A 23,876-nucleotide genomic window follows, 5' to 3' on the forward strand; every position below is an offset into this window, starting at 1 on the left:
AAATCTACTGTGGGGGCTGCTGTGATGCAAGTAGCTCACGCAATCAAAGATCTGCTGATATCAAGGGTAGTGACCCTGGGAAATGTGCAGGTCATAGTGGATGGCTTTGCTGCAATGGGATTCCCTAACTGTGGTGGGGCTATAGACGGAACCCATATCCCTATCTTGGCACCAGAGCACCAAGCCGGCGAGTACATAAACCGCAAGGGGTACTTTTCGATAGTGCTGCAAGCTCTGGTGGATCACAAGGGACGTTTCACCAACATCAACGTGGGATGGCCGGGAAAGGTGCATGACGCTCGCATCTTCAGGAACTCTGGTCTGTTTCAAAAGCTGCAGGAAGGGACTTTCTTCCCAGACCAGAAAATAACTGTTGGGGATGTTGAAATGCCTATATGTATCCTTGGGGACCCAGCCTACCCCTTAATGCCATGGCTCATGAAGCCGTACACAGGCAGCCTGGACAGTGGTCAGGAGCTGTTCAACTACAGGCTGAGCAAGTGCAGAATGGTGGTAGAATGTGCATTTGGACGTTTAAAGGCGCGCTGGCGCAGTTTACTGACTCGCTTAGACCTCAGCGAAACCAATATTCCCACTGTTATTACTGCTTGCTGTGTGCTCCACAATATCTGTGAGAGTAAGGGGGAGACGTTTATGGCAGGGTGGGAGATTGAGGCAAATCGCCTGGCTGCTGGTTACGCGCAGCCAGACACCAGGGCGGTTAGAAGAGCTCAGGAGGGCGCGGTACGCATCAGAGAAGCTTTGAAAACCAGTTTCATGACTGGCCAGGCTACAGTGTGAAAGTTCTGTTTGTTTCTCCTTGATGAAACCCCCCGCCCCTTGGTTCACTCTACTTCCCTGTAAGCTAACCACCCTCCCCTCCTCCCTTTAATCACCGCTTGCAGAGGCAATAAAGTCATTGCTGCTTCACAGTCATGCATTCGTTATTCATTCATCACACAAATAGGGGGATGACTACCAAGGTATCCCAGGAGGGGTGGTGGAGGAGGGAAGGAAAATGCCACACAGCACTTTAAGCACAGCACTTTAAAAGTTTACAACTTTAAAATTTATTGAATGACAGCCTTCTTTTTTTTGGGCAATCCTCTGTTGTGGAGTCGCTGGTTGGCCGGAGGCCCCCCCACCGCGTTCTTGGGCGTCTGGGTGTGGAGGCTATGGAACTTGGGGAGGAGGGCGGTTGGTTACAGAGGGGCAGCAGTGGCAGTCTGTGCTCCAGCTGCCTTTGCTGCAGCTCAACCATACACTGGAGCATTCTGGTTTGGTCCTGCAGCAGCCTGAGCATTGAATCCTGCCTCCTCTCATCACGCTGCCGCCACATTTGAGCTTCAGCCCTGTCTTCAGCCCGCCACTTACTCTCTTCAGCCCTCCACCTCTCCTCCCGGTCATTTTGTGCTTTCCTGCACTCTGACATTATTTGCCTCCACGCATTCGTCTGTGCTCTGTCAGTGTGGGAGGACAGCATTAGCTCGGAGAACATTTCATCTTGAGTGCGTTTTTTTTTCTTTCTAAGCTTCACTAGCCTCTGGGAAGGAGAAGATCCTGTGATCATTGAAACACATCCAGCTGGTGGAGAAAAAAAAAGGGACAGCGGTATTTAAAAAGACACATTTTATAAAACAGTCGCTACACTCTTTCAGGGTAAACCTTGCTGTTAACATTACATACATAGCACATGTGCTTTCGTTACAAGGTCGCATTTTGCCTCCTCCCACCGCGTGACTACCCCCTCAACCCTCCCCCCTCCCCGTGGCTAACAGCGGGGAACATTTCTGTTCAGCCACAGGCAAACAGCACAGCAGGAATGGGCAATACTGAGTGTCCCTGAAGAAAAGCACCCTATTTCAACCAGGTGACCATGAATTATATCTCACTCTCCTGAGGATAACACAGAGAGAGAAAGAACGGATTTTGGGTGAATGCCAGCAAACATACACTGCAATGCTTTGTTCTACAGTGATTCCCGAGTATGTGTTACTGGCCTGGAGTGATAAAAGTGTCCTACCATGAAGGACGAAATAAGGCTGCCCTCCCCAGAAACCTTTTGCAAAGGCTTTAGGACTACATCTAGGAGAACCGCAAATGCCAGGGCAAAGTAATCCTTTCACATGCTTGCTTTTAAACCATGTATAGCATTTTAAAAGGTACACTCACCAGAGGTCCCTTCTCCGCCTGCTGGGTCCAGGAGGCAGCCTTGGGTGGGTTCGGGGGGTACTGGCTCCAGGTCTAGGGTGAGAAACAGTTCCTGGCTGTCGGGAAAACCAGTTTCTCCGCTTGCTTGCTGTGAGCTATCTACAACCTCCTCTTCCTCCTCCTCTTCTTCGTCCCCAAAACCTGCTTCCGTATTGCCTCCATCTCCATTGAAGGAGTCAAACAACACGGCTGGGGTAGTGGTGGCTGAACCCCCTAAAATGGCATGCAGCTCATCATAGAAGCGGCATGTTTGGGGCTCTGACCCAGAGCGGCTGTTCGCCTCTCTGGTTTTCTGGTAGGCTTGCCTCAGCTCCTTCAGTTTCACGCGGCACTGCTTCGGGTCCCTGTTATGGCCTCTGTCCTTCATGCCCTGGGAGATTTTCACAAAGGTTTTGGCATTTCGAAAACTGGAACGGAGTTCTGATAGCACGGATTCCTCTCCCCAAACAGCGATCAGATCCCGTACCTCCCGTTCGGTCCATGCTGGAGCTCTTTTGCGATTCTGGGACTCCATCATGGTCACCTGTGCTGATGAGCTCTGCATGGTCACCTGCAGCTTGCCACGCTGGCCAAACAGGAAATGAGATTCAAAAGTTCGCGGTTCTTTTCCTGTCTACCTGGCCAGTGCATCTGAGTTGAGAGTGCTGTCCAGAGCGGTCAGAATGGAGCACTCTGGGATAGCTCCCGGAGGCCAATAACATCGAATTGTGTCCACAGTACCTCAAATTCGAGCTGGGAACGTCGATTTAAGCGCTAATCCACTTGTCAGGGGTGGAGTAAGGAAATTGATTTTAAGAGCCCTTTAAGTCGAAATAAAGGGCTTCACTGTGTGGATGGGTGCAGGTTTAAATCGATTTAACGCTGCTAAATTCGACCTAAAGTCCTAGTGTAGACCAGGGCTAAGGAAGGAGATTCTACCACCTCCCTAGGTAACGCATTCCAGTGTTTCACCACCCTCTTAGTGAAAAAGTTTTTCCTAATATCCAATCTAAACCTCCCCCACTGCAACTTGAGACCATTACTCCTCGTTCTGTCATCTGCTACCATTGAGAACAGCCTAGAGCCATCCTCTTTGGAACCCCCTTTCAGGTAGTTGAAAGCAGCTATCAAATCCCCCCTCATTCTTCTCTTCTGCAGGCTAAACAATCCCAGCTCCCTCAGCCTCTCCTCATAACTCATGTGTTCCAGTCCCCTAATCATTTTTGTTGCCCTTCGCTGGACTCTCTCCAATTTATCCACATCCTTCTTGAAGTGTGGGGCCCAAAACTGGACACAGTACCCTAGATGAGGCCTCACCAATGTCGAATAGAGGGGAATGATCACGTCCCTCGATCTGCTCGCTATGCCCCTACTTATACATCCCAAAATGCCATTGGCCTTCTTGGCAACAAGGGCACACTGCTGACTCATATCCAGCTTCTCGTCCACTGTCACCCCTAGGTCCTTTTCCGCAGAACTGCTGCCTAGCCATTCGGTCCCTAGTCTGTAGCGGTGCATTGGGTTCTTCCGTCCTAAGTGCAGGACCCTGCACTTATCCTTATTGAACCTCATCAGATTTCTTTTGGCCCAATCCTCCAATTTGTATAGGTCTTTCTGTATCCTATCCCTCCCCTCCAGCGTACCTACCACTCCTCCCAGTTTAGTATCATCCACAAATTTGCTGAGAGTGCAATCCACACCATCCTCCAGATCATTTATGAAGATATTGAACAAAACCGGCCCCAGGACCGACCCTTGGGGTACTCCACTTGATACCGGCTGCCAACTAGATATGGAGCCATTGATCACTACCCGTTGAGCCCGACAATCTAGCCAGAATGATTAAATGATGAGAATGATTAAAGGATTGGAAAACGTGAGTCAAGGAGCTCAATCTATTTTGATTAACAAAGAGATGGTTGAGGGATGACTTGATCCCTGTCAATACTTACCTAGAAGACAAGGTCAAACAAGATCCAATAGTTGGAAGTTGAAACTAGACAATTTCAGATGGGAAATAAAGTATAAGTTTTTTTAACAGTGAGTGTAATTCACCAATGGAACAATTTACCAAGGGCTGTGGTCAATTCTCCATCACTGGCAATTTTAAAATCAAGACTGGGTGCTTTTCTAAGAGATCAGCTCCAGTTCAAACAAAAACTCAAAGATTCTAAGGCCAGAAGGGACCATTGTGATGATCTAGTCTGACGTCCTGTATAACACAGCAGAGAGAACGTTCCCAAAATAATTCCTAGAGTAGATTTTTTAGAGAAACATCCAATTATTTTGGGGCAGTTCTCTGGCCTGTGCTATACAGGAGGTTAAACTAGATGGTCACTGTGACAGTGCCCCCTATAAGGCTTTATGGAAATATGCTTATGAATATATATGACATAACTGGAATGTGTTCTATGCTACATATGCCAATCAAGAAGCACTTAAGGAACAATGCATCTTGGAATGCTCCAATCCACATAAGACGTCTTTCTGGAGACATTCAGGATACCATGTGGGCAATGGGTTCAGCCTGAGCCTGAATGTCTACACCAGTAGACATGATCCAAGTAGCGTGATCCCTGTGATCCCAAGTCAGTTGACCCAGGCTGCATTGGACCTTTATTTGTGGTGTAGTTGTAACCTTAAGTCTGTGAAATTTTACGATCTTCGCTTCACATTCAAAACATCCTGCTGCCAACACACCGCTCCCACGGAATCACAGAAATGTCGGGCTGGAAGGGACCTGGAGAGGTCATCGAGTCCATCCCCTTTCTTTCCTAACCACCAACATCCAGTGCTTTATTTACTAGACTACTCCGAGTTGCATAACTTCAGTTGCAGTTACACTCCCAGTGGTGGATATAATTGCCCTGGGGAAGTTCCCACCAGTGGTCATGGATCATGGTGGATTCTCCATCACTGTCCATTTTAAAATCAAGAGTGCATGTTTTATTTCAAGATCTGCTCTAGTTCAAACAAGAATTATTTGGGGGCAGTTCTCTGGCTTGTGTTACACTGGAGGTCAGACTGGATGATCACAGTGGTCACTTCTGGCCCCCAAATCTAGGAATAAACTAAAAGGATGATTTTTAAATCAGGGCAAAGCCAGTTTCAAAGCATCTTATTGCAGTTTATAGAGTCAAAGATTCCAAAGCCACAAGGGACCATTGCAGTCATCAAGTCTGACCTCCTGTGTGACACAGGCCAGAGAACGGCCCCCAAATAATTCTGTTGATCTACATCAATTAAAAAACAAAAGAAAACAACAACAAAAACATTCAATCTTGAGTTAATAATTGCACCGATGGAGAATCTATCACAACTCCTAGCAAGCTGTTCCAATGATTAATTCCCCTCACTGTTAAAAATTTCTAGTCTGAATGTGTTCAACTGCCAGCCACTGGATCTTCTTAGACCTTGTCTGCTAGATTGAAGAACCCATTGTCAAATATTTGTTCCCCATGCAGGTACTTAAAGACTGGGATCATGTCACCCCTTCTCTTTGTCCAGCTAAATAGATTAAGCTCCATGAATCTATTACTACACAACCTGCTTTCTACTCCTTTAATCATTAAGTTTAGGTTAGGCTGATTCCTAACTGAATAAGCCTCATTTAAACCAGTAACAGAATGTCTAGTCCAGTTGGAAAATGGGGTTTTGTTGTGATGGTTTTTGTCGAAAAACCAAAAGCCTGAAACATTTTCCAGCAACAAAACAAACAATAACAAAAACGCAACAAAACAAACCCACAACCAAAAACTGTTGAAGAAATCTGACTTTCCACAGGGAGAAAATCATTCTGTCAAAAATGCAATTTGGGAATTTTTCAACCAAGCTCTAATGGGGTAATATTTTCTTAAGTGCCCACGTGGCTTGAACCTGGCCTACAGCCAGATTTTGTGCTAGTAAAAAATATTGTCTGCAGTATTGCTGTAGCCGTGTTGGCCCCAGAATATGAGCGAAACAAGGAGGGTGATGTAATAGCATTTGGTGAAATTGATGATTTCGAGTTTATACAGTGTCTTCTTCTTCTGAATAGCTCTGTGAAAGGGTATGTCTACACTTTCCGAGAATCGACGCTGTGGCAATCGATCTACCGGGGGACGATTTAGCGGGTCTAGTGAAGACCCGCTAAATCGACCGCTGATTGCTGTCCCGTCGACTCCAGTACTCCACCGGAACGAGAAGTGTAAGGTATGTCGACAGGAGAGTTTCTCCCATCGACCCAGCGCGGTGTAGACACCGCAGTAAGTCAACCTGTAGCTGGAGTTGCGTAACTTAGGTTTACTTAACCCCGTATTGTAGACCTGCCCAAAGCTCGAAAGTTTGTCTCTCACCAACAGAAATTGGTTTAATCAAAGATATTACCTCAAGCACCTTGTCCTGCTAGTAAAAATTATGTCAGTTGGGGGGGAGGGGGGAACGTCATCGTGATTTTTTAAAACTAAAATAGCGATCCCAGTGCAACCCATGGTGTGTGTGCAATTAGACTGGCATAAAGGTGCATTATGCCATTATAGCTTATTTCCCTTCCAGTGTGGGTACAAGAACCTTTATACTGCTTTAATTACACCAGTCATAGAATCATAGAATATCAGGGTTGGAAGGGACCCCTGAAGGTCATCTAGTCCAACCCCCTGCTCGAAGCAGGACCAATTCCCAGTTAAATCATCCCAGCCAGGGCTTTGTCAAGCCTGACCTTAAAAACCTCTAAGGAAGGAGATTCTACCACCTCCCTAGGTAACGCATTCCAGTGTTTCACCACCCTCTTAGTGAAAAAGTTTTTCCTAATATCCAATCTAAACCTCCCCCACTGCAACTTGAGACCATTACTCCTCGTTCTGTCATCTGCTACCATTGAGAACAGCCTAGAGCCATCCTCTTTGGAACCCCCTTTCAGGTAGTTGAAAGCAGCTATCAAATCCCCCCTCATTCTTCTCTTCTGCAGGCTAAACAATCCCAGCTCCCTCAGCCTTTCCTCATAAGTCATGTGTTCTAGACCCCTAATAATTTTTCTTGCCCTTCGCTGGACTCTCTCCAATTTATCCACATCCTTCTTGTAGTGTGGGGCCCAAAACTGGACACAGTACTCCAGATGAGGCCTCACCAATGTCGAATAGAGGGGAACGATCACATCCATCGATCTGCTCGCTATGCCCCTACTTATACATCCCAAAATGCCATTGGCCTTCTTGGCAACAAGGGCACACTGCTGACTCATATCCAGCTTCTCATCCACTGTCACCCCTAGGTCCTTTTCCGCAGAACTGCTGCCTAGCCATTCGGTCCCTAGTCTGTAGCGGTGCATTGGATTCTTCCATCCTAAGTGCAGGACCCTGCACTTATCCTTATTGAACCTCATCAGATTTCTTTTGGCCCAATCCTCCAATTTGTCTAGGTCCTTCTGTATCCTATCCCTCCCCTCCAGCGTATCTACCACTCCTCCCAGTTTAGTATCATCCGCAAATTTGCTGAGAGTGCAATCCACACCATCCTCCAGATCATTTATGAAGATATTGAACAAAACCGGCCCCAGGACCGACCCTTGGGGCACTCCACTTGATACCGGCTGCCAACTAGACATGGAGCCATTGATCACTACCCGTTGAGCCCGACAATCTAGCCAGCTTTCTACCCACCTTATAGTGCATTCATCCAGCCCATACTTCCTTAACTTGCTGACAAGAATACTGTGGGAGACCGTGTCAAAAGCTTTGCTAAAGTCAAGAAACAATACATCCACTGCTTTCCCTTCATCCACAGAACCAGTAATCTCATTATAAAAGGTGATTAGATTAGTCAGGCATGACCTTCCCTTGGTGAATCCATGCTGGCTGTTCCTGATCACTTTCCTCTCATGCAAGTGCTTCAGGATTGATTCTTTGAGGACCTGCTCCATGATTTTTCCAGGGACTGAGGTGAGGCTGACTGGCCTGTAGTTCCCTGGATCCTCCTTCTTCCCTTTTTTAAAGATTGGCACTACATTAGCTTTTTTCCAGTCATCCGGGACTTCCCCCGTTCGCCACGAGTTTTCAAAGATAATGGCCAATGGCTCTGCAATCACAGCTGCCAATTCCTTCAGCACTCTCGGATGCAACTCGTCCGGCCCCATGGACTTGTGCACGTCCAGCTTTTCTAAATAGTCCCTAACCACCTCTATCTCCACAGAGGGCTGGCCATCTCTTCCCCATTTTGTGATGCCCAGCGCAGCAGTCTGGGAGCTGACCTTGTTAATGAAAACAGAGGGAAAAAAAGCATTGAGTACATTATCTTTTTCCACATCCTCTGTCACTAGGTTGCCTCCCTCATTCAGTAAGGGGCCCACACTTTCCTTGGCTTTCTTCTTGTTGCCAACATACCTGAAGAAACCCTTCTTGTTACTCTTGACATCTCTTGCTAGCTGCAGCTCCAGGTGCGATTTGGCCCTCCTGATATCATTCCTACATGCCCGAGCAATATTTTTATACTCTTCCCTGGTCATATGTCCAACCTTCCACTTCTTGTAAGCTTCTTTTTTTATGTTTAAGATCCACTAGGATTTCACCATTAAGCCAAGCTGGTCGCCTGCCATATTTACTATTCTTTCGACTCATCGGGATGGTTTGTCCCTGTAACCTCAACAGGGATTCCTTGAAATACAGCCAGCTCTTCTGGAATCCTTTCCTCTTCAAGTTAGTCCCCCAGGGGATCCTACCCATCCGTTCCCTGAGGGAGTCGAAGTCTGCTTTCCTGACGTCCAGGGTCCGTATCCTGCTGCTTACCTTTCTTCCCTGCGTCAGGATCCTGAACTCAACCAACTCATGGTCACTGCCTCCCAGATTCCCATCCACTTTTGCTTCCCCCACTAAGTCTACCCGGTTTGTGAGCAGCAGGTCAAGAAAAGCGCCCCCCCTAGTTGGCTCCTCTAGCACTTGCGCCAGGAAATTGTCCCCTACGCTTTCCAAAAACTTCCTGGATTGTCTGTGCACCGCTGTATTGCTCTCCCAGCAGATATCAGGAAAATTAAAGTCACCCATGAGAATCAGGGCATGCGATCTAGTAGCTTCTGTGAGCTGCCGGAAGAAAGCCTCATCCACCTCATCCCCCTGGTCCGGTGGTCTATAGCAGACTCCCACCACTACATCACTCTTGTTGCACACACTTCTAAACTTCTAAGTCCTGGAGAGGAGATGTGCACTGCCACAATGAAAGCAACTCTTCAGCAATATGTCATGAAAATGACACTCCTATAACCGAGTCAGTCACGGGATGCCCAGGCATAAGGAAAGCATAGGAACACTATGTATAAGAGATACTACTTTTATGTGTAGACAAGGGCTTAAGGGAGCCTAAGCCACTTAGATGCAGATTTTTAGAAGTATTTAGGTATTGCTGTGCTCAGCATTGCCATGCCTAATTGATTTAGGAGCCTAAGTCTAATTTTCAAAAGGGATTTAGGCATGTTGGAGCCAAAATCCCATTACCAGTCATGGGCAAGGCCTAACAGAGCAGATCCGAGAAAGAGATACAGAATAATGCGGTATTCTGCGGCCGTGAAAAGGCTAATGCAATTCTGGGATGTATTTCCAGTAGAGAGATAGGGAAGTGTTGGTACCATTATACAAGGCACTGGTGAGACCTCACCTGGAATAGTGTGCACGGTTTTGGGCGCCCATGTTTCAGAAAGATGAATTCAAACTAGAGCACATGCAGAGAAGGGCTATTAGGATGATCAGAGGAATGAAAATCCTACTTTGGGACAGGAGACTTAAAGAGCTTGGCTTGTTTAGTATAACCAAATGCAGGCTGAGGGGAGATATGATTGCTTTCTATAACTACATCAGAGGGATAAATACCAGGGAGGGAGAGGAGTTATTTAAGTTAAGCACCAATCCTGGAACAAGAACAAATGGATGTAAACTGGCCAACAACACATTTAGGCTTGAAATTAGATGAAAGTTTCTATCAGAGGAGTGAAGGTCTGAAATAGCCTCCCAAGGGGAGCAGTGAGGGCCGAAAACATAACTGGTTTCAAGCTTGAGCTTGGTAAGTTTTTGCAGGAGATGGTGTGATGAGATTGCCTATGACATCTGGCCCAAATGCAAGTGCTAGTAGCAAATATCTCCAACAACCAGACAGGACACTAGGTGGGTCGGGCTCTGACCAACTACAGAGAATTCTTTCCCAGGTGTCAGAGTAACAGCCGTGTTAGTCTGTATTCGCAAAAAGAAAAGGAGTACTTGTGGCACCTTAGAGACTAACCAATTTATTTGAGCATGAGCTTTCGTGAGCTACAGCTCACTTCGAAAGCTCATGCTCAAATAAATTGGTTAGTCTCTAAGGTGCCACAAGTACTCCTTTTCTTTTTCCCAGGTGTCTGGCTGGTGGGTCTTGCCCACATGCTCAGGGTCCAACTGATCAGGGTATTTGGAGTTGGGAAGGAATTTTCTCCCAGGTCAGATTGGCAGAGACCCTGGGGGGGTGGGGGGGTTGCCTTCCTCTGCAGCATGGGGCACGGGTCACTTGCTGGTTTGAACTAGTGTAAATGGTGGATTCTCTGTAACTTGAAGTCTTTAAATCATGATTTGGGGACTTCTGTAACTCAGCCAGAGGTTAGGGGTCCGTTACAGGAGTGGGTGGGTGAGGTTCTGTGACTAGATGATCACAATGGTCCCTTCTGGCCTTAAAGTCTATGACTTGCGACTGCCGAGCCCCGGCAACGTGAGCCCAGATCCTGCCATTCAATAATCCTGACTCTTTTCAGCCCCACAGCGCAGCCTGTGGCCTGTCCAGACCCGCTGCCGAGGAAGCGTGTGTGTGAATTGGGAGAGGAGAGGATGGACATGAAGGAATCAGTCAGAACCTTGCAGGGTCATTCCCTGCTGCTGGGAAAGCCACCTGCATGGGGCAGTGCTGCAGCTAATTGAATGCTCTGTATCTGCAGCCAACTCCAGGCTCATACTTTTAACTTCCTGAACCAACTGTGGTCCCAAGAAGTGGGACACTCACCCCCTCCCCCACATAGACAAACCCAGTAGACATGGGCTCCAATGAAGCTCGAGAACACCTTATCTCCAGATCCATGCTGAATGCTAAAATCTAGAGCCTGTTAACAGAAACACCTCCCCTGTTTTCAAGTGGGGTACATGGGACACCGAGAGGGGCTGTCTTCACTACAGTTCACCCTCAGTCCTCAGCAAGTACGTTGATCAGCTGGAGAGGGGTCAGAGAAGAGCCACATGATTGATTAAAGGATTAGAAAACATGCCCTACAGTGATAAACTCAAAGAGCTCAATCTATTTAGCTTTACAAAGAGAAGGTTCAGAGGTGCCTTTATCCCATCTATAAGAACCTACATGGGGAACAAATATTTAATAACGGGCTCTTCAATCCAGCAGAGAAAGGTCTAACATGCACCAATGGATAGAAGTTGAAACTAGACAAATTCAGACTCGAAATACATTTTTGACAGTGATGGTAATTGAACATTAGAACAATTTCCCAAGGATGGTGATGGATTCTCCATCACTTGAGCACTGATATCCTCCAACACCTTTCCCTGAAGGACAGATGAGTTCTTCCACAACTGATGGGGAAAGAATCCTAGAGTGTGCATGAAGAAACAGTAACATGGACACAGGGCTTTGCTGTGAGGATGCTCACTCCTGGGCTAGCTTAACCTGGGTGCTAATCACCGGGGTTAACGGTGTAGCAAAGACATACCCAAAGTCATGGAAAAAGCTCGGCTTCAGTATGCCACACGGCCAGAGACAGCAGTGAGCTCAAGAAGCCCAGATCATGTCCCACACCAAATAAGGGTGGGATCCATTCATTCTCCTCGGCTGACTCCAAGCTCCTGCCCCTGAACTGGTGGGGCTTCTTCAGTATCCCCGGCTGGGCAGGTCCTCTTTTCTCCAGAATTTGCTGCCAGTTAGGCCCACCCCACACATGGGTTCAGAAAGTGACTCTCTTGCTCTCGGGTATACTGAGCAGGGCTCTGGATGGCGGTTGTGGACGGTGCTATGCGTAGGCTTGGAAGGATTCAATTTTTATCAGTAAACATTGATGAACATCTATTTCACCAGACAACCACAAACTGAAGATAAAATATTTCCATGGATGACAACTGAAATTCACAGCTAGGCAAAGTAAGAAAAATGCTCCTTGAGAACTTCCTAGAGTCTGATTTAAGGCTATTTCGTTTGTTCATTTGACATAGGATGTTGCAATTTGCGTTTTCACGGTTAAAAAGTTTTAACTTTTTAATTTCAACATCTATGGTAAATAAAAATTGAAAAACAAAATGCTTAAAATAAACATTGATATTATCCATCGAAATTATAACAAAATAAAAATCGAATTCTGCCAAGCATAGCTATAGAGAAGTTTAGACAGATGATCTAATGGTCCCTTCTGGCCTTGACCTCTGTGATGCTAAGGGGGTTCCCCCAGTGTTTCCATGGTAGAGGGGACTCTTTCCCAGACCCCAATCAGCAGCAGCCTAAACTGTTGTGTCCTGGTCAATGCCCTCTTGTTGTAACTGAGGCAGAATATATGTGTGTGAGATCTTTGCCCAAGGAGCTGGGAAAGTTTCAGGTCCAGCCAAGGTCTCTCTGCCTGGAGCAGTGCATGAACGAGGCATTCATGGCAACACAACAGGAACTGAATCAGACCAGCCACAGCACTGTTGATTACTGCAGAGGGGATGCTGGGTACTGAAGGCATATAGTAGTTTTATCACATTATGAATGAGGATGTCAAGTGTTGGGCCCAACTGGCCTCCAATGTCTTCCCAAGTGACTCAGGTGGCTTGGCCATCTGCTCAGTACATCGGAGTCCATACTAGCCCACCAGCTTTATGCATGATCCAACAAAAGCTGGATGGAGAAGACCTCATGGACAGCCTCTCACATGCTGGAGGAAGGTCGTGGCTTCCAACCTTAATATAGAGCAGGCCACAGAATTGGCAGGAAGCTGGGCTCTTTGGAAAGGGGTGATCCAAAGTGTTCACTCTATGCTCCACCAGCAGGAGAATGAATGAATGGACACTGGGAAAACAGGAGAAAGTGACTCTCCAATCTTGTGGGACTAAGAACAGGTCATTTTGGTTCCTTGGAGATTTTAAAAATCAGGAAAAAAAATCATTTTGGGTTGGACTGAAAATTTTCAGGAAATCAAAATTAAAAAAATTCATTTTGGGTTGAAACATTTAGATTTTGAGTATTTTAAAACTTTATTTTGTAAAAAGTAAAATTAAAGAACGTTTCTAAACACACAGTCATTTTGAAACAAAATATCTACATATTTTGGCTTGATTTTGAGCATTTTTAAACGTGTGCCTTTTTTTTTTTTCAAATAAAAGGAAATTTTGAAACAAGTCATTTTGATCCACAAAAAAAGGATATGTTTTGTTTTGAGCATTTTTCTGTTTAAAAAATAAAATTCAAGGAGATTTCAAATTGAAGAACCAAAAGGATTTCCCCCCCAGAAAAGTCCGAATTAAACATTTTGATTTTTTCAGAATGTTATTTTTAATTTTTTTCCCCTCAAAACCATTTGGCGAAACCGACACGAATTTGTGAAATTTTGTGGCATGGCCAAATCTGCATTTTACATTGAAAAAAGGTTCAGTTAAAATTTTGTCACCCACTTCTGCTCTTTAATCTCCTTCCAGTGCTCTCAGGCGTGACTTATGGGTGCAGTATTTTTAGACAGAAGGAGGGATTCACCGGCTGCCGGCAACCCCTTCATCAGGGCCATCAGTGCCTCGTCAGCGTGTTATTTATTTTATATTCAACTCTAGTTACTCTGGCCTTACGTTTTCTGTGCACCACTGCTCTTCAAACCCTGTCTTATACACGTTCCCAGGGGACAATGGGGGTGTGAGCAGGGAGATTTAAGAACTGGGGAGTTGTTTGGCATTGTGGGACAAGTACGTTAGCTGGATGTTGCTGCTAAAGCTACTGGGAGAGCAGCAGTTAGTGATGCTGACATTGAAACAGTCATTGTTAAGTTTCAGGTAGGGGTAGTTTGAGCCTCTCCCAGGGCCTGTTTCAGGCTGTCCGCAGACTCAGGAAGATGTTGGGAAGCTCCTTTTTGCAATGACAAGGGCTGTTGGAATATGCTGATGGCAAGTGAGGGATTCTGTAGCCAGGGAGTAGCTAGAACTCTGATCCACCGCTGAACTCCTGAAGATGGAGAAATAACTGCTCACAAAGGAAGGTTTAGGGGCTCCACAGCTGTGTAGTTCCTTTCTGTCCCTTCCCCAGGGAGCCGGAAAGACTCTTTGGTCACTGCTAGGGTTTCCGTTGGTTTCTACTCATGATGTCACATGGCTCAGAGATGGTCTGCTGGAGGTGACGGAACTGCTCCCAACCAGTGTGACTGGGAGGACGGAGTGCCCACAAGGCATGGCCCACTGCGAAGCTTGGAAGGGAACTGAGCCCAGAGAGAGAACTCAACTTGGAGATCAAAACAGGACTTGCCCAAGCCAGTCGGTCCTGAGTGCACGTCGTACCGGCTGGGGTGAGGGGCATTAGGAAAGTAACTGGTACCCCAGATGCCTCTCTGGGCCAAGTTGGTTACTCTAGGCCTTCTCTTTTCAGGGCACATGGGTTGTGCTTGGCCTGGGCCCCTTTCCAGGCTGGCTGGGCTGAGATGGGCCCACTTTGGTCCCCCCTTCACCTGTGCCCACTCCAGCCAGGCCACTCTCTTAGGCCGTGTGGGTTGGCATGCTGCCCTCTCCAGCAGGGTCCCCTTTCCACGTGGGCTGGGTGGGGAGAGCCCCCTCCGCAACAGAATCCCCCTTCCAGGCCGCGATGGTGCCTTCCCCGCCCGGGTCCCCTTTCCACGCTACCATGGTGCCCTCGGTGGCTGGGTCCCCTTTCCAGGCGGCAACGCTGGCACCCTCTCCTGGGTCGGGCTTCTCCTTCCAGGCGCCCCCGGCCACGTCGGGCTCGCCAGCTTTCCAAGCGGTGTGGGTGGCCACGTGGCGCTCAAGCAGGGTGCGGTGGGAGAAGTACTTGTTGCAGATACAGCACTGGAAGCGCTCGGGGCGGTGCGTGCGCATGTGGACATTGAGGGAGCTCTTCTGGGTAAAGCGCTTGCAGCAGATGGAGCACTGGAAGGCCCGCACGCCCGTGTGCGTCACCATGTGCTTCAGCAGGTAGTCCCGCAGCGAGAAGGAGCGCCAGCAGATGCTGCACTGGTGGGGCTTCTCGCCTGCAAGACAGCCGCACAGGAGGATGTAGGAGTGGAAGGGAGCTCTGGGGTCAGTGAGTCCAGACCTCGTCATCTGTAGTGGATCAGCTTCCCAGATACCCCTGGGTCAGCCCCAGCCCTGACCTCCCTGGTTCTGGCTTTCTAGGGCGCAGCACCAGACCTGACACCGCTTGGTCCCAGCTTTCAAGGGCAGAGCCCCAGCCCTGATCCACCCGCACGTCCCACCCCAGCCTTGACCCCCCACCCCCATCCTGGCTCCCTAGGCTCAGCCCCTGTCCCGACACACTGCCCCCCACCACTCAAATCCCAGCTTCCTGGCTGACAGCTCCTGGGGAAGAAACGGACCATCCATTGGAAACTGGCCTCTGTATATAGGTGCATTTTCTCCCTGGGAGCAGAGGGGTCCCTCTTCTACAGTTCTGGGGAGACCCTTCACTCATGCTGAGCACCCCAATCCCAGAGGCCTGCTGTCCCAGGGAGGGGAGGAGAGAGCCCCTTTCTACACAGCTCTGTGTAACCCCAGCTGGGGTGAACAAGAGGTGGCCAGCATGCTCTGGCCAAGGGCATACCAGCTCTCAGCCATAGGGGATGGAGGTGGGGATCATCTCACTGCCAGGGAAGACTCTCTAGGAGGGGACAGCGCAGAGCCCTGGCCAGAGGGGCAGAGACCCTCAGCCAAGTGGGATGGAGGGGTGGAGAGTCACCAGATCAGGGAGCAAAAGCCCTCTGCTTCTTCCCCACACATAGTGATTGAATGCCCTCCTACACTGCACCACGTGACCCCAACTCCCTGCTGGACATGGGGCCCCACCACCACCCCAGTGTCATCCCACGCTTCTGTGGCTGTGTCCATCTCGGGGTCTTGCAGCACATCTCAGGGCAGCTGGCCCTGGTGGGTGGTCAGGCTCCGCTAGAGAGTGAGTCGGGCCAGATCCATCTGGGGAGAATGGCTTCCTAAGTAGCTGGGCCATGGTTAATTAGTTACGGAACACCTGGGCCTTTTTCAGGGTTATGAAGGCTCAGACAGGAAAGTAAACAGATACGAGAAGCGCTTGGGGAAAGAACTCCTCAGGGGACTTGGCTAGGAAGCTACCACCAGTGTTCTCCCTAGAGAACAGTCCTCAGAACGCAGAGAGAGACACCTCCTAAGGGGAGAGCGTCTCAGGGGCAGCTGGCTGGGGATCTCCCCAGGAAAGGAAACTGAGGAAGTGTACTCCTTGACCGGGGAGGCAGAGTGAAGGATGCCGAGCCTCAGAGGAACCTGCTCACCAGGAAACAAGAGAAGCACCCAAGGAAAGGAATTCTGTCCTGGTCCGAGGAAGGGTCGCCACGGTTCGACCTCTGTGGGGACCTTGACCCAAGAGGAGAGACCTTTCCCCAGCTGCTGACAAGAGGCCTTGATTCCGGAAGAGGACTCCGGATCAAGAGGGCTCACTGGTAAGGGACCTGCGGGGGCTGGACTAAAGTTAGCTCAGCCCCTTCCCCCTCCAGCGAGAGTGCTAGGGTGCAGACCAATCTGTGTAATGTTCTGTAATGCCCAGTAGGGGAAACTGAGGCAGAGACATAATGGCGGCGCTGCACCAGACCGCCAGAGGGTGCACCAGGGGCAAGGGCTCCCGCTACACAGCACTTCCCTCACCTGGGGCTGCTGGCCCTGCTTTACCGACTGGAGACACGACTCTGGGAGGAGACACCACTCATCCCAGGGACCCTGGACCCCAGTCCCACCAGTGATGGTCCCTGGAACAGCCCTCCTGCCCATATAACCCACTGGTGTGTGTGTGTCCTGGGTCCCCGTCCCTGCCGACCCCCTCAGCTGCTACAGCCCCCAGCTCCTCAGCCCTGGCCTTTTAGCTTAGGAGGCCCCTGGTTCGACCCTGGGGATGTCAGGTGCAAGGGCAGTTGTCACACTTGCTCTCCATAAGCGCCCTGGCACCACCCAGAGCAGGAGAATAGGAGGCTGTTCATTGTCTCAGCCTCCAGTGCCGCCCCTGCTGAGGCTCTTCCAGGTAATCACAGTGAGAGAATTCACCCTGCGGCTTACACCAGCCGCGGAGGGAGCAAAGGGCATCTGCCCCCAGCGCCCCACACCCCCTCACCTGAGTGGATGAACATGTGCTTGGTGTAGTTCTTGCGGGAGCTGAAGGTCTTCTGGCAGTGGCTGCACTGGTAGGATGGCTCGGAACAGCGGGAAGGCCCCGGGCGCTGGACCTGCTCGCCGTGCAGGGAGCCCGTCACCATGGCACTGGGGCTGAGCTGTACCATGTTGGCGGCTCCGGCCTCCTGCTGGACGCTGTAGAAGCTCTGGGCCACGCCAGGCTGCGGCAGGTGGAACTGGAAGATGCTGGTGGTGGTGGAGGTGCTGGGTCCGGCGGTGCTCACCTCTGCTTTCAGCTCCCGCTGGATGCCCAGGGAGGAGACGAACGCCAGGCCGCGGGGCTCGGGCGCCTGGGCCGGGAAGCTGGCCGGGGCTGGCTTGAAGTCTCCAGCCAGCGTCCTTATGTTGGAGGCCTCCAGGCTGCAATCGGCGCGGAACTTCTCGCCCTCCCGGGCTGCCCCGTGGCCGCTCTCCTCGCTCTGCCAGGCCGGGATGAAGGACTCGGAGAAGACATCCTGCCCGCTGAAGAAATCTTGCCCCTCCACGGCAGGATAGTCTAGCTGGACGCTATCCTTCCTGCCCGCCCCGCCTGCGCCACTCCCGCCCCCAGTGTCTTTGGCCTTACTGCAGCTGGGGAAGGCTCCCCCACCACATTCCCCGAAGCAGCTCAGCTTTCCGCCGCCCTCCTCCTCTTCCTCGTCTTCCTCCTCCTCCTCCTCCTCGTCCTTGATGATGACAGGCAAGGCGTCAGAAAGCTGGAGCCGCACCGGCTGGCGCTGCTTGCGGCTGTGGCAGCTGGGCTGAGCCTCAGCCGGGTGCAGCCCGCTGTAGGGCCCCTCACCGTCGCTGCCAGCGGTTGCCAGTTCCCCCTCAGATGCTGTCCTCTCCCTGGCCTCCCCCAGCTGCCTCTGCTGGGAGGAGAGCAGGTCGCGGAGCTTGTAACGCACCTCCGAGGCACACAGCAGCTTGGGCGCCTCCAGCTGGGCAGTGCCAGGGGGCTCCATCTCACTGGGCCGGGAGGCCGGGAGACCGACAGCACCTGGGCTCTCCTTGGTTTGCTCCTGGGGCTTGACAGTCAGTGGCCTGGGGATGGCGAGGGGCATGGAGGAGGCAGCGGCGGGCGGCTTGGGGCTGCGGCTCTGGGAGATGATCTGGGTGCACTCATCGATGACTGTCTTGATCTGGAGGATGGAGGCGGCCGTCAGGATCTGCAAGGCCTCGGACTGGGCCACCACCAGAGAGCCGCTGTACATGAACTCCACCAGCTGCTGCACCACCTGGCTGGGCACCACGGCGGGCACCTCGATCTCCGAGTAGCCCAGCAGCAGCTTGTCGTGGAAGAAGGGGCTGCCGGCAGCCAGCACGCACCGGTGGGCCCGCAGGGTGGCCTCATGGATGTGCACGGTCACATCGCAGAAGTGCCCGCCCAGGCGCTGCCCGTTCAGTGTCTCCAGCAGGGACTTGCTGAAGTTCTGCAGGTGGATGTAATGGACAGCCTCAGCCATGGCTGCTTCGTTCCGGACCGAGTGGGCAAGTGGGGGGATGTATCTCCGTGCCAAAGGCGGGGGGAGTGCTCAGGGCTCACAGGAGGGGTGGGTACGCATCAGTGCAATGTGGAGGAGCTTGGGGGTTGGAAACATCACAAGATGCTGCTCTGAGCAGGGCTGCAGGGACGTGCTTCGTGCAAAACCTGAAACAGAGAGAGAGACAAGGAACAGCAGCTGCTGGGTGGTTGCTGGTGGCTTGTGATATGAGACTAGATGATCTGGGGTCACTTCTGGCCTTAACCTCCATGAATCTAAATAGCACAGCTGCTTCTAGCCCAAGTAGTCCCTTCTCTGCCTACCACCCTGAGCGCCTCTCCTCCTTACGGGGCCCTCCCTGCCCTCAGCTGACATGGAGCATGGACAGGAGCGTTGGAAGAGCAAGGATGTTTGTGGGAAGGGGTAAGCAAGGTGTAGAAAGGGGAGGGATATGAAAGAGTGGCGCCCAGAGTGAGTGCTGGGTAGGGGGTGGCTAGTATCTATACCAACCCTTAGCTTAGTTACACTGCTATGGGCTCAGGTGGAAGTTTAAAGTGCTAGAATTTTACTGGTCTGACTCTCTGGGTGGACGCTCTTCTGATATAGGCCAGCACAGTTTGGCTGGTATAAGCTGCATCCACGCTAGGTGCACCTTGCTGGTACAGAAGGCTGTGGGGCCTAGCTGAGAGACACTGGGACTCAGGACACCTGGGTTCTATTCCCAGCTCTGCCCTGCTGGGTGACCTTAGGCAAGACAATTCCCCTCTACAGCCGGCCCCTGTGCCACAGATGGGGGATAATGATACTATCTTCCTTTGTAAAGCGCTTTGATACCGGGTTAAAAGCACTAGATAAGAGGGAGGTATTAGTATTATGCTAGCAAAGTGCTCCAAGTGTCGACGTGACAATGCCTTGTTTGGGTTAGTTTATGTTGCTTTGGGGTTTAAGTTAACCAAAAGGAGGCACTCCTATACCAGAATCGTATTACCACCCCCACCTCCCGGGGGGAAAACCCTATGATGCCTAAACTCACTCAGCAGCTAGGTGCCTATTGTTTCTGCCTCTGGGGATGCACACAGCAGCCCTGCACCAGGTGTCCAGCTGCCTCTCTCCTGCCTAGAGCTCAGAGTGATTCACAGATGCAGGAAGATAGCGGTTTGCCTGCCTTAATCACGTGTGGGGCCTGATCTGGTAAGCAGGTTCAGGAGGGCCTCTCAGGTGAGTTCACACAAAGCAACCATGAGGGAGGGAGGGAATTATAATTACATAATAATTAAAGAGTCATTGGAGCAGGAGAATTGAATCTTGGGTCTTCCACCCCCCAGGCAAGTGCTCTAACCACTATACTATACAGTCACGCTCATGTGCGCTCTCTCGCACGCCCTTTCTCTCTGTCTAAAGAGTCATTGGGGTCAGAAAGGTAGTGAGAATGACTCTGCGGCCTGGGGGTTAGGGCAGAGGGGGAACAGAACATGAGTCTCTCACATGCCGGGTGAGTATCCTAACCACTGGGTTAAAATTTTCTCCCTTCCCTTGGCGTCTTGCTAAAATGGCATAAGGCATCTCACGCCTTCCCAGCTGCAGATCGCTGGCAGAAATCGGCACTTCCCTGCCGCCTGGACGTAGGCATCTATCTGTGAGAGAGAGGTGGTGGGTGGGGGCTTAGCACATCCCCTCCTGTTGGCATTTACATAGCTTACGTGGCTCCCTGACTAGTGTGCTGGTTTTCGTGCATCGCAGTCTAAGGCGCTGATCTCTGCCCATTCATTGTTTAGACAGCTTAGGCACCCAGGCTTTGTGAATTGCAGTGATTCTCCCAGATACCAGGACAACTAAATCCTTTTGTGTATTGAGGCCTAAGTGACTTGCCCAGGGTCCCACAGGCGAGTGGCAGAGCCAGGAACGGAAACCGGGTCTGATGAATCAAGGCTCCACCCACTAGGCAACGCTGCCGCCCCACGCAAAGCGCTGTACACGGTGGGGGTTGCCAGCTCTTCTGGGTTTTGCGGTAGTTGCAGGGTGTTTCTTCCAGCCCCAGCTCCTGGAGTGAGAATCTCGGCTTCCCCTTATAAAACACAAAGGGGAGGGTCGACCCCCAATGGCTGCCATACAAAGCTGGGGAGCGAACACGTCCCAAAAGCACCACAGCAAAGAAACGAGCCCAACACCTATTGTGAGGATCATTAAATCTCGTGGGTTTTAAGCCAAACGCAGGCTGTGGAGAGCGGGACAGGTGGGGTCCTAGGGCTGGGGGCTGCAGCAGGTACTCACCTTCCTCCTGGCAGAGGGGGAAACGGACACGTGGGTGGGGTTTGCTCCAGGTCACTCAGGGTGTCAAGAGCACAGCCGGGGAGAGAACCCAGGAGTCCGGGCTCCCAGCTCTAACCACTGGCCCCCACTCCTCTCCCAGAGCCAAAGAGAGAACCTAGGAGTCTGGGCTCCCATCACCGGCCCCCACTCCCCTCCCAGAACCGGGAGAGAACCCAGGAGTCCGGGCTCCCATCGCCCCCCCCCACTCTAACCACTGGCCCCCACTCCCCTCCCAGAACCGGGAGAGAACCCAGGAGTCCGGGCTCCCATCGCCCCCCCACTCTAACCACTGGCCCCCACTCCCCTCCCAGAGCCGGGAGAGAACCCAGGAGTCCGGGCTCCCATCGCCCCCCCCCGACTCTAACCACTGGCCCCCACTCCCCTCCCAGAGCCGGGAGAGAACCCAGGAGTCCGGGCTCCCGCCCCCAAGCAGACAAGGGAGCGACTCAGGTGAGGAGAGGGGCTCAGAACCAGCCTAGGGGCGGGGCTTAGCGGCCCTGTGGGCGAGGCCCCAGAGGACAGAAGGCCCTTGGCTGAGGGCGGGGCCTCACTCACCTCCTCGGGACCCCTCCATGACCCGCCGGGCCGTTTCCCTCCGTGACCCGGAACCGCGTCGCCGCCCCGTTTCCGACTGTAGATTCACTTCCGGGTTCTGGCGGGCATCAACCATAGAGTGAGCGGTGGAGAGGCGGCATGGCGGGCCGCTATCAGACCGGAAGTGGTTGGGAAAACCATAGAGACCGGAAGTTCAATGGTAGCCGGCCGACCATAGAGAGGCAGAGAGTGGCCACAAGAGGTGTGACCTCCACAGCGTGCCCCAGCTCCAGAGGCGCGGCTCAGCCTGCAAGGGGGGGCGGGGCTGGATTTCCCAGCTCCCCCCTGCTCCCCCGCAGCTGAGCCGCCTCCAGTGGAGGGAGGGAGCTTGGTGCGTGTGGGGGGGTGTTAATATACATTTAATTGTCGGTGGCTGAAACGAAAGGACTTGAAGAGCATTTATTTATTTCATTTTTTGCAAAAAATAAATATAGATTTTTAAAAATAATCCGCAACTTAGTTTAAAATTAAAGATACTTTTTGCATATTTTAGCAATTACTAGACTAATTAACACACTTGTTTTAATTACAGGAATTTATATTTTTTGGTGGGCAGCAGTTTTGAGAAAATCTGAAAATATTTTTAAAGAATTTCTCTGCATTTCCATGTACATTTACAGAACTCGTTTTTGGTTTTTATGGGTTTAGTTTTGCAGAAATATTTTAAACTTTTAAAAAAAATTACAGGCATTTATTCTGTTTTTGGCAGTAATTTTGAGAAAATCTAATATTTTTTGAGAAATTCTCTATATTTCTATGTAAATTTACAGACATAATTTTTGTTTGTTTATTTATTTTTGTACGTATTGCACAGAAATATTTAAAACATGGATTTTTAAAAAAAAATAGAAATTTAATTTCTGTGGCAGTAATTTTGAAACATCTGCAGAAATTTTTGAAAGAAATTCTCTGTATTTTCATTTAAATTTACAGACAACTTTATTTATGTATTTATTTTTCCAGAAGTGGGAGGGGGTGATTCTGGGGGTGCAGGGGGGAGATGAAGCCCAGAACTAGGAGGCATGATTCTGAGGATCCAGTAGGGGAGATGGGGCCCATAGTTTGGAGAGGGGTGATTCTGGGAGCTCAAGAGTAGTCGTGGCCCAGACGAGGGATGACTGACTCTGGGGGTGCAATGGGGGAGATGGGGCCTGGAGCAGGGAGAGGGGATATTCTGGGGTATAGAGTAGAGATGGGGCCCCGAGCTGGCGGGGTGATTCTATGGGTGCAGGGGGAGATGGAGCCCAGAGTGGAGGGGGCGGGTGAGGCTGGGAGTACAGGGGGATGTGGAGTCAGAAGGTGGGAGGTGATTCTGGAAGGGCACAGGGAGGTGTGAGTGGGGCTGATACACATTGCAGTGGGTCTCAAACTTTTGTACTGGTGAACCTTTTCACATAGCAAGCCTCTGAGTGTGACCCCCCTTACAAATTAAAATCACTTTGTAATATATTTAATACCTTTATAAATGCTGGCGGCAAAGTGAGGTTTGGGGTGGAGGTTGACAGCTCGTGACACCCCATATAATAGCCTTGTGACCCCCTGAGGGGTCCCGACCCCTAGTTTGAGAACCCCTGTGTTATTGCATAGTTCATGCTCATTAACCTGGTGTATAATTCCTCTGCCTCCTGGGATCATGCTCACCGTCCCCTCTTTCCCCACAGGTATCCCCCTAGCCTTGCTAATCCATACACACTGGTGGCTGCTCCGCTGTAGCCCGTGTGCTAAGGCAGCAACCAGGAGGAGCTGGGAAACCACCTGTCTGAGGCTGAGCTCCAGATGATGTGAGCTGAGCCATATGGTAGAAAAGTTCTCCAGGGGCTACCCATTGTGGCTGCCAAGTCAGCACCAGTTTGAAGCCCAGCCTGCACCCCAAGTGGTAGTTGATCAGCCCTGACCAGAATGAGATCAGCCCTGTCTGAATCCCCTGGGACCAGTGCTTAATTTATAATGAAAGAGGTGCCAG

The 23,876-nt window shown here is 50.7% G+C and overlaps 1 protein-coding gene across 3 annotated transcripts; it reads right to left on the reverse strand.

Moving 5' to 3' along the window:
• Window positions 1-989: 989 nt before the first annotated feature.
• Window positions 990-21,967, reverse strand: ZBTB45 (zinc finger and BTB domain containing 45). 3 transcript variants are annotated; one of them, XM_073322010.1, is made up of 3 exons: window positions 21,875-21,967; window positions 17,488-19,176; window positions 990-1,584 (listed from the first exon to the last, which is right to left on the reverse strand). In XM_073322010.1, the coding sequence occupies exons 2-3, from the start codon at window positions 18,989-18,991 to the stop codon at window positions 1,064-1,066; spliced, it is 2,025 nt and encodes a 674-aa protein (XP_073178111.1). In that variant the 5' UTR covers window positions 18,992-19,176; window positions 21,875-21,967; the 3' UTR covers window positions 990-1,063. The 3 variants fall into 3 exon arrangements, with proteins under 3 accessions (XP_073178111.1, XP_073178113.1, XP_073178114.1); XM_073322012.1 differs by lacking the exon at window positions 21,875-21,967 and adding an exon at window positions 21,281-21,497; XM_073322013.1 differs by lacking the exon at window positions 990-1,584 and adding an exon at window positions 12,262-15,388.
• Window positions 21,968-23,876: the final 1,909 nt, after the last annotated feature.

This window comes from Lepidochelys kempii, chromosome 23 (assembly GCF_965140265.1).
Source record: "Lepidochelys kempii isolate rLepKem1 chromosome 23, rLepKem1.hap2, whole genome shotgun sequence".
In the NCBI taxonomy this organism is placed as follows: domain Eukaryota; kingdom Metazoa; phylum Chordata; order Testudines; family Cheloniidae; genus Lepidochelys; species Lepidochelys kempii.

What these genes read in the sequence shown, in the direction of transcription:
- ZBTB45 (XM_073322010.1), bottom strand. Translation starts at nt 18,991, where the DNA reads ATGGCTGAGGCTGTCCATTACATCCACCTGCAGAACTTCAGCAAGTCC. An exon ending in GCACATGTTCATCCACTCAG is followed by an intron (nt 1,585 to 17,487) that starts GTGAGGGGGTGT and finishes TTTCTCCACCAG; the next exon opens with CTGGATGTGTTTCAATGATC.